The sequence below is a fragment of the Sprattus sprattus genome (assembly GCF_963457725.1).
Source record: "Sprattus sprattus genome assembly, chromosome: 4".
Taxonomy (NCBI): domain Eukaryota; kingdom Metazoa; phylum Chordata; class Actinopteri; order Clupeiformes; family Clupeidae; genus Sprattus; species Sprattus sprattus.
This window is the reverse complement of record NC_137923.1, coordinates 32,480,718-32,492,049: the sequence shown is the minus strand read 5'-3', so window position 1 is coordinate 32,492,049 and position 11,332 is coordinate 32,480,718. Positions and strand designations below refer to the sequence as shown.

The 11,332-nt window shown below is 42.7% G+C and overlaps 1 protein-coding gene across 1 annotated transcript; it reads left to right on the top strand.

Annotated features, from left to right (window-relative positions):
• Positions 1-6,516: 6,516 nt before the first annotated feature.
• On the top strand, positions 6,517-10,544 carry npy1r (neuropeptide Y receptor Y1; the record flags this gene model as incomplete). Its single annotated transcript, XM_080836868.1, has 2 exons — positions 6,517-7,251; positions 10,125-10,544. The coding sequence occupies 2 exons, from the start codon at positions 6,517-6,519 to the stop codon at positions 10,542-10,544; spliced, it is 1,155 nt and encodes a 384-aa protein (XP_080692994.1).
• Between the last annotated feature and the right edge of the window lie 788 nt (positions 10,545-11,332).

The following is an 11,332-nucleotide window of genomic DNA, read 5'->3' as shown; positions in this document are numbered from 1 at the left end:
TATAAGAAAGGCTATATTGCTCAATGAAGATTTTCTTAACATCTGCCCTCTAATGAAATTTTTTGCTACTTTATTAAAAAAAAATCACAAGGAAATGACACAGGTGAAGCATATTTATAATTTAAAAACTAAATGCAAGGGCTTCATCATTTCCATAGTCCAATATTTCTTCATGAAGAGCATAACGTTGATCATACTGATTTCAGAGTTTCTTGGGGATAAATAAGACTAAACAATAGATTAAATAGGCTATACATTGCTCCAAACACTATCAGAACATTTTAGTTGATTACTCAAATCCTATAATTTCTACATATTCAAACCGACTCGGGTTACTCTATTCTTTAAGCAAGTTTCACTTAACCTGTCTGATGTGAATAAGTACAGACCTGCCCCCTCTTCCCTTTTTAATCAAAGATTCTTCAAAGGTTGTATCTGATTTGTGAAGTATCTCATTTCGAAACAGAATAATTGACTGGACCCTAATCGGTCTAGATTTAAGTGTGGTCATTCTACAGACATGAGCTTCCACCCTGTCAACAATTCTTGTATTACTAGACTGTTCACCGGTTTTTGACATGGTAAATCACAAACGTCTCATGTCTACACTGTCTGCTGTGGCCATTTTGGTGCATGTGGGCATCTTATCTCACAGGATGAGTGTCCAAATGTCACCCCCTCTCCACTGGTGTGCCTCAGGGCTTGGTCCTTGGAATCCTTCTTTTCTTTACACAAACTTGTTAGGGTGAGATTATCCACTCTTTATTGTTTTTTCTTACCATTGGTATGTAGATGACAGCCAACTGTACTTGTCCTTCATCCCACATAACTCCAAGTTTTGGCTTGAATCTCAGCACGATATTTCAGATGATAGTTCAGTCTGGATGAAGGATCGGTACCTTCATCTTAATCTTTGGCTGAGTTCCTGGCATTCCCAGCCAATCTGGCTATCCTACATAATATTAGCACCCAACTTTGCTCAACATCATTAAACCCAGCTAAAGCTGCAAGCAATTTGGGATTTATGATTGATGACTGGCTTACTTTCTCTGAACGTGTGGCTGACGTCTCAAGGTCTATTGGAATGGTATTCTAGCAGGCCTTTCTGCATGGGTGGTGAGATTCATTGCTGGTGATCAAGAATATGGAGGTGCACATGGTATTTGATTAGCCAAAGAAGACACATGTACTGCTGATTACCCTTTATTGGCTCCTGGTTGCTGCTAAAGCTAAATTCTAATCTCTGACTGTTGCCACAGGAACTGGATTGGCACCTACCTGTTTCTATTCTATCATTCAGATGCAGTAAGAGATCTCAATCAAGATTTTATTTCACTCCTGGGTCCCCAGTCATGGAATAAAATCCCTATTTCTGTCCATTCTAACAAAAACCTCAACATTTTCAAGAATCATTTAAAGACCTTTTCATGGTGCATCGTTTATGCTAGTTTACTTGTTATATGCCACTAGAAATACAACATATACAATAGTCTCTCTGCTTAAGTTTTTCTATTTTGCTTTGGCATGTTGGTGATCTACAATATGTCTTATGTCTTTCCTGTAACTCCAGAAGTTAATCATACAACTTAACATTATTAATATGTTTTTAGAACTTAATAAAACTAATTAGAAAGCGGGGGCAAAAACAGAACTTATTCAGAGCCTTACTTAACCTTTTATTAATGACAGCTACAATGTAGTCTATTTGCAGATAATCTTTCCACTTGTATTTTTATTTCAATGTACTTAGGCAATATTTGTGTTACGTGTTATAGTTTCAAAGTTACCTTTACACTCAGAAATGACAAACCTGTGTCTAGACCAGGGGTCTCAAACGCAGGTCCGCGGGCCAATTCAGGCCCCCCCAAGTGATTTTATCCGGTCCGCAAAGTTCCATTGATTAAAAAAATAAAAAAATAGAAAGGTGTCATTGATTTAAATGGGCCACCCCAACGTTTAATGTAAAAATCTGGCCCCCCAATGACCAGACTGGACGCTCATCGGCCCCCGGATAATGTGAGTTTGAGACCCCTGGTATAGACCATGTGCAGTAATCCTTAAAGTTACACACTGATTTTCAGACTTCTGAACACATTCACTTCAAAATAATGGGGCTTACTCACCATGCATGAGAGGGAGGGTTGCAGCTATACTTCCTGATACAAAAATGTAGACGTGAGGTGAAAATCAGTCTCAGCTTGTGGACTAAAACTTACACTGTTTTGTTAGTGACATTAAAAAATATCGGACAAATGAAATCTGTCATGAATGCATTTGTTAAACTTTACTTTTGCAACAGCGATGAAATAATACACAAACAAATATTTCAGCATAATTTGCAATAATTTGCCTAAATGTAAATATAGGGCTTAGGATTCAGAACATTCACCTCCCAATTGTAAGTACCCTATAAATTATTATTTTAAATATTTAATTCAATTATTTTTTTTTTATTGCTAGACAGCAGTTTGCACCAATTCGATTGTGTGTGTGGTGGCACACATGGGCCTTGCAGGGAGGAGAAGATGCTTGCTGACATTTGATGATGATATGATATGATATATGTTTTTATTCAGTCACACACAGTAACAACAAAAGTTCAACACAAATAATAATACATTCAACGTGACTGAAAAGGCACAAGCTGAAGCATAATGCTTGTATTTAAGCCTGTCCTGTTTGACCAATTTAAGCTACCCATCAACATATGCATTTTTTAAATACATTTTTTTACAAGTAATACATGTAATGGAAATAAAAAACAAACAAAAGAATTTGAAATGGTGAGTTGACTGTAACCTACAGTATGAAACCCTTTAGGTTAAAATAGACCAAGTGAACACAATGGACTGACAGTAAATCAAGTAAATCAAGGCTGAACTAGAGATAAGGTTTGTTAACATTAAAGAAATCCCTCCAAACTGTTGCCATGCCTTCTTTTCTTTTTATAATATTGTATAAACGTATACTCTGACACTTATGGGGATTCAACTAGGTCTATTTCAGTTAGCCAGAGAATGGTAGAAATGACAGTGCACAGTATTTGAAGACAGGCTAGTCTACTGAAAATATTGTTGGCGGTCTGCTGGCTTTTTACTCATCGATTTTCGGGATGTCTGCTTGTGAGTTACAAATGTCTCACAGTTTTGCACTCGCTTTCAAAATTATTTTCTTTACTCATTTATACTACTTTGTCATTTTTACCAACACCTAATAGCCTACTTGTACAGATGTTACCAGTGCATAACGTAAGTCTTTAATTGACCAAGTCATTTTTCATCTTGAGAGCCTTCTAGTACCGGGAACTTCTGATTAGTGGCTGCTATTTTAAAAAGACTAAGCAAAATATATGATTTAAAAATTAAAGGAATTTTTTACATTTTATATTATTTTCTTAATATCCACACCATGATGGTGGTCCGAGAAAGGACAAGAAGCTTGCTATCTGAAAAGTTACCGGTAAGTGGCGCTGTGGACTCAATAAAAATGGCAACGGTTAATACACTAGTGCAGCTGATTATCTATGACTTCTAGAGGAAGTGAGTGACCTTAATTGCGAAGCGCAAAAGTTCATTATTTTCCAGACTCCTGCAACCATTACGACTTTCTGCTGGAAGATCGTCAGGGTGAGAATGACGCCATATAACTAGAGTGAGTACGACTCAGCTTAGCTGTAGATGCTCTCTTTCCCTCTCTCTCTCTCTCTCTCTCTCTCTGTGTCTGCGTGCGCGCGCGCTCTTGTGTGCAGTGTGGTTGGAACATGCACACCGCCAGGTCTGGTGTCTATGCATTTGTTCCGGGGAGATGCCTGCGCCGTTGTGCGTAAAGGTAAGTCTGAAGTGATCTCTCTTTGTCACATGAGACGGCGGTGTGCGTTTTTTCTCGTTTTCTCTCTATCTATTATAATCTATCAGGCTATTGTCAAAGTAGTGTAGCTCTATCCGGCTTGCTTCCTTTCTGTCTGGTAGTGTTAAACCAGTAAGCGCAAAGGATGTGCACTCTTTCTGTCAGGATGGGTTGGGATACATAGACTGTCTTCATTTAAACCGAGGAAACGTCTCGCCTGTGTGTAGTAAAAAGAAAGATAGACATTTCAGTTTAAAACTGTAGTGAATGTCCAGTTAGGAATAAACCAACGAAAGGGATGGTGGAGAAAAGGAAGTGTTCTGTACTTTGACCTGTTTACCATTGGACATGGAGAATGAATGAGAACATTTCGCTCTAAACTTTTACGACTCAACCAGAGGTTGAGTTCAGACTTAAGTGTGGTAAAGTGGCGAATTTCACGCTCAGATGGAATCAGAAACGGTGGAGACGCGCGTCTTATGAGTTGCGCGTAACCGAGTGAAAATATTATGAACTTGGCTACAAATCACCACTTCAGTGTTTCATCATACAGTATACCAAATGCATCAGAGGTGACATAGCAAACACGACCATATTTAACCAGTTTTTAGACCTTGCATGTATGTTATATATGTTTGCCATGTTCTAAACGACAAAATGTTTGTTTGCGCTCGTAAATAACGTCTTCATACACTGTATGCGATTCACTAGTGCAGCTCCACTGGGACTGTATAAGCAGCTTTAAATATGTTTCAAAAAAGTCATGACCTGTTTCATGCTGAATGTTAGCCCAGAACCTGCTGTGCTGTGCTCTCTCTCTCTCAGGCACTTAAGGGGCGCTACAATACTGATGGAAAATGAAAATCAGAGTAAGGTAGCGGACAATATAGAGACCCTAAAACGAGACGTTTAAACAATAAGAAACCGTTTGACTTTTTATTCCGACAGACTTCCTAAATTAATCACACCTCACAATTAGTCTTAATGCCTAGATATTTCCCAGCGCTGTGTTTCAAATGGCACAATGACAACTCATCAACAGTCCTGTTTCAGCATGTCAAACCTAATCTGAGCTCTTGTTTTTTGGTAGCTGGAGCAATTGAACATGCAATTTCGTCTCTACCATTATCACTGCAGTGATATAATAATATGTATTTTTTTTTAACGTGTCCTGTCCCTCTTTCCTTATCATCGAACACTCATTCCGTTGACTTTTTGGACATGGTTCATAGCTTTGAGGTGCACTTTCCCTCATACCAGCTCCTATCTGAAACTTGCAGGTGCAAATCTCCTTGGCACGCTAATGCCTATTTTTCCACTTGAGGAGTCATAAACCAGCCACAAACTACAGATGCAGAAGCAGAAGAGAAAGTGAACACTCCCAATGACTGGCCTAGTATCACTGATGATGATGACTGTGGCTAATTAATGAACCACAGCAAACATAGTCTGCATTTCCATCTGTCTCTGTGGTCATTGACTGTTATCATCTCTGTGTGTGTGTGTGTGTGTGTGTGTGTGTGTGTGTGTGTGTGTGTGTGTGTGTGTGTGTGTGTGTGATTGTTTGTGTGTGTGTGTTTAGCTCCTGGCAGGCAAAACCTCTGAAGCATCAAGAATTATGTAGCCATTCAGTCCCCTAACAGCATGACCGAGCTGAGAGGAACTGGGTGTGTGGGGGTGTGCATATGTGTGTAGGGACCTGTCATTCAAGCTAGATGGCACAGTCAGTCTATAATTATCCGACAGGAGAGGGATGTCATTCAGTCTGAGCGCTGTCTTGAAAAATAATCTACTTGTTTCATTGGCTCCTGAGTGGACTATGTTTTTTAGTGTCGCAATGTTGCTAATGTTGTCTATATTCCAAAGACCACAACAAGGTTGGTGACACACCTGGTGCCAATGACACTCAATTCTCTGTATGGGACTCATGGAAAGCAGTGACTCCATTCAGTATTAATATTCAATGTGATTGCAAGACTTAAATGTAGTATGATGTCGCATGACGTAGGATGTAACCAAATTAGGCTCTCTCTATGCTATTTGTGTCTATCTGTGTGGCGTCTGTAGATTGATTTGCTGCAAAACAAGACGTGTTAAAGAATCTGTGTGGTTTAAGAGGAATTCAAAAGACTGCAGTACTGTGAAGCATGCTGAGGAAGACTCACTTTAAGTGCATTGTGCTGTGATAAAAACTGCTGAGCGTTGATGACACAGCTGCCAAAGCCCACTAGAAAAGGCTTTTGAAAGCTATCACAGGGATTGCTTTGTGTGCATATGTGTTTTACATGGGAGAGAGAGCACAAGAGCATCTCTAAAATGCACAAGATTTTGTGTGTGTGTGTGTGTGTGTGTTTATCTTTGTTCCTATGTAGTTTTAGGGCATCTGCCACTCATTCACCTACTCATGCATAATGATGTCATTAGTGATAGTGAACTAATTATGACCCTGGTAGCACTGTCAGAAGGAAGGTTTAGTCATCAGTAAGAGACACTCCTTCTAGACTTGTCTGTGATCTGTGCTGCGTGTTTGTCTCCTCCGCAGTGTAATTTCGATGTTGGTGAGGTCTGATATGTGCATTTTTATTTTGACAGTTTGCCGTGCTGAGATTGCGAGGTGAAAGATCATGACGTGACCCCATCTACAGCTGCATTACCCAGTCAGCTACCACCATGGCATACACTATACCCCTCCCTCCTCTCCCGCCCCCTCCCCCCAACTGCTCCACAGCCTTAGAGGAGCGCAACTGCTCCTTTGCTAACCTGTCAGCAAGCGCAGCGTATGGCAGTGATGAGTGTGACAGCAGCAAGACCCTGTTTGTCATCATGGCAATAGCCTACAGTGCTGTGGCCTTGCTGGGTGTGGTGGGCAACCTGGCTCTTATCCTTGCCATCATCCGACAGCGAGAGATGCACAATGTTACCAACATTTTGATTGCAAACCTCTCACTGTCAGACTTGTTGATGGCATTGGTGTGCCTGCCCTTTACCTTTGTCTACACCTTCATGGACCACTGGGTGTTCGGTGTGATTCTGTGCAAGCTCAATGGACTGGTGCAGTGTTGCTCGGTGACTGTCTCCATCTTCTCACTGGTTCTCATCGCCATGGAGAGGCATCAGTTGATCCTGCATCCCCGTGGCTGGAGACCCACGACACGCCATGCCTGCTTTGGCATCGCTGCCATCTGGACCCTGGGATTGGCAACAGCCGCCCCCTTCCTGCTGTTCTCCATGGTAACGGACACCCCACTGACTCAGCTGCCACCAGAGATGAGGGAACTGTTCCTTGGGAAGGTGGTGTGTGTGGAGGCCTGGCCTTCCATAAGCTTCAAACTGACTTACACCACTTCCATGCTTTTCGTCCAGTACATCGCACCACTCCTGTTCATTTTTGTCTGCTACTACAAGGTAACTACGGAACTACACATTCACACATGGAAACACATCTGACCTCACTCATTCACTCACGTTTATACACTGTCACACACACACACACCCACACACACGCATGCACACACAAACACACACGCACATGTGCACCCACATGACCTTTACAACAAGATGGAAGGGCATTAAAAAGTGTAAATATTTAGAATAGAAAGCCAATAGACAGGAACAAAGAACTAAAGTATGATGACAAGAGAGAGTGCAAAAGGAAGGAAGAGGAGAAACAACTCTATTATCGGTCAACCTAAGCTAGAGTAGCGGTTCAGACCAGGGAGATACATTCCTCCATTTGTTTCTTTGAAACCAATATGAAACCAAATGTCTGTTATGAGCTGACTCTTTGTTCCCGTAAGCACGTAGACACACACAGATACGCAGCCATGAACCTGAGGATAAACACAGCTATATCTCTTATCCTTTATACAGGAATGAAAAAAAACTTTTCCATTCTGTTACTTCAAGAGAACAGTGAGAGCCAAGAGCCATGTCTCTCTCTCCCTCTCTCTCACACACACGCACGCACACGCACACACACACACACACACACACACACACACACACACACACACACACACTCACACTCACACTCACACTCACACTCACACTCACACACACACACACACACTCACACTCACACTCACACTCACACTCACACTCACACTCACACTCACACACACTCACACTCACACTCACACTCACACTCACACTCACACTCACACACACACACACACACACACACACACACACACACAGACTGCACTATGGCTGCCAATTATAAAAGCAAAAGACAGTAGTGGGAGAGGGGAAACAGACAGACATTGGGGGAGATAAGAGGGAGCTGTCTATTCTGTTTACCTCTTCCTAACACAGGGGATAATAATGATAATGGTGGAATGTACCAGAAAACAACATAAGCAAGGCACAGCCATAACTCTCACTCCCTCTGTAGCTCTCCAACTCACTTATTCACTTTCTGAAACAGTTGGTCAAATAGTAGTCATACATGTTATTAAGGTAGGGGCTTTGGCTTAGGCTATTTTGTTTAACAAGGTTAAGTCAGGTGCAACTCGTGGAGGGAGTCATGCTCAACACACACTTACATACACTCCAGACAAACAAACACACACACACACACACACACACACACACACACACACACACACATACGCATGTGCGTTCGCATAAACACACACACACACACACACACACACACACACACACACACACACACACATTTCATGGTGGTGTAGCATTGTAACCACAGATGACCAGCAGCTAGGATGAGCTGTCACATAAATTTAGCATTGAGCGAGCGCCACACACACAAAACACAGAACAAGATGCTACTGCTGTAATGACACAGAAAACCCATCCCAACCCAAATCAGACAGAGAGACCCTGATAAAGGATGAAAACATCTCTAAGCCCTTGGATAATCAACCTTCAAATCCATTAGAGGGGAGTCGCCCTTCCCACATAACCTCCTTGGAACAAACGGACAGGGCACAATAGAATCCAGTGAAATCAGATAAACCATACAGTATAATGGGTTCACAGTGCTGTTTCTATGACTGTAAAGCGCTCTGAATTTTAATGTTTCAAGTAAGTGGAAGAGAAACAATTATTTTACAGATGACCAGTTACGGGTTTACCAAGGGTATGCACACACACGCACAATCACACACTCACACAAATTTACATTCTGTATTTGCCCTGCTGGAAATGGATATGTAAAGGAGTTGGTTTGTAGGGGTGTTAAAGCGGTAGTGAATATAAATATATATATGTGTGTGTGTGTGTCTGTGTGTCTGTGTGTGTGTGTGTGTGTGTGTGTGTGTGTGTGTGTGTGTCTTTTGGGAGTCAAGCTTGGGCTATAAGGACATTTTCCAGGTCATCAGAATGTTCAGCAGTTGTTCAACACCAACATCATTCAACAAGAGTAGTAAAAGAGTAAAGAGCAGCAGTCTGTTTGGGACTTGTAAACCCTTAAAAACAAGAAGGATAATTATTCATCTATTTAAATACTCATGATATGAATATTCATGCTCATAGCAGGAGTCAACGCACTGGGATTACCAGGAGAGGATAGACGGCTTGTCAATCAATTTGTGTGACAGGCACACCAAAGACCCTTCTCTCCCTTCTCACTGTGCTATGGCACATTCAGGACTATTAATACAACAACGACATCATAGTCACTTACAGGCACACACAGACATACACTCACTCACACTCACACTCACACTCACACACACACACTAATACACACACACACACATGTGCGCATACACACTGACATTAAGTTGACATTTAATGGTCAGTTCGTCTCCCAAGAGGAGATTTGCTTTCTCTAAAAGGGGGTGTAGACTGAAGCTGAATGGCACTGACTGAGAGAGATTTTCCTATCTTTCCACTATCTGACCATAGACCGTATCGTCTTCATATCTGGGAAGAGAGCGAGAGATGGAGAAGGAGAGATGAGTGAAAGAAATTGAGTGAGGGAGGGGGAGGAGAGGGCTGTATGTTTGCGTTCCTTTGTACATGCTGTTATGGAAGAACACTCACACACACACACACACTTAGTCATTCAAATAAAGATGCAGAGTTATTTCTCGGTTAATGATGTGGGCCCTCCTGGCGATGCTCCTTGAAAATACCTGGTTTACCTTGTATTAGTGCAGTTCAGAAAAAGACACATACACTGCGTCTGTCTGTATGATGTGTCTCAGGTAAACAAGATGTCCTGGACATCCCCATCCACATGATTGATTTATTTACATGTGTGTGTGTGTGTGTGTGTGTGTGTGTGTGTGTGTGTGTGTTTACACCTGCAGATCTACGCACGTCTGAGACGACGACGCAACATGATGGAGCGCATCCGCGAGAGCCGGCAGCGCAACAGCGAGATGCGGCGGATCAACATCATGCTCTTCAGCATCGTGGTGGCCTTTGCCGTCTGCTGGCTGCCACTCAACGTCTTCAACGCCATCATCGACTGGCACCACGAGGTGGTCATGAACTGCACGCACAACCCGCTCTTCTCCCTCTGCCACCTACTGGCCATGGCCTCGACCGGGGTAAACCCCGTCTTCTATGGCTTCCTCAACCGCAACTTCCAGAAGGACCTCCGAGGCTTCTCTCTGTGTCGGCTGAGCCGGGGCCAGCCCCAGGAGGAGTACGACACGGTGGCCATGTCCACCATGCACACCGAGGTCTCCCGCACCTCTCTGAAACTCGGCAGCGTTGACATCTGAGGCCAGACAGACTACGCTTTTTAAACTGTGGGTGACCGTTTGTGTGTACAGGTAGGCGTGTGTGTACTTTTGTTGTGAGAGTTGCAGCACTTCAGAAAGATTTACTTGGTAAACTCCACATTAGACTCTGACCGCGGAATGACTCATAATTATGCGGTCTGATTGGTGCGAGGTGCGAGACACTTCATGTGAGGAGAGGGGAGAGAGGGCTCAAGACATCAGTGGAAGTGCTAGCATTCAGATGTAGGGGGTGATATAGATATGAAACAACAGCATGGATGTGAGAGTTGTTGATGGATTGAGTCAGTCAGAAGCATCCTCGCTCTGACTCTGTGTCGGGGACATGAGGTTTGTCAGGAACACATCAGCTCATACATTGATTAAACTGAAGTTCATGATGAATTTCTACTGTTAATTGCCACCAGCGGGAGTTAGTGCCATTGATGACTTCTGCTGTGCCATTCATGTCACTCATCCTGTCTTTGCCTGTCTGCTTGCATGAGTGACTGTGAGTGTGAGTGTGAGTGTGTGTGTGTGTGTGTGTGTGTGTGTGTGTGTGTGTGTGTGTGTGTGTGTGTGTGTGTGTGTGTGTGTGTGCGTGTGTGTGTGTGTGTGTGTGTGTGAGAGTGTGTGTGTGTGAGAGTGAGTGAGTGAGTGAGAGATGAGTGCCAGGTGGTGGTGGTGAATATGCTACTGTCAACACTTATTCTGTGTTCCCTTGACTTCATTTTTTTGACACTGAAAAGAAAAAAATGAGGGGTAGTGGAGAGGAGGCCAGGATTGTCTCC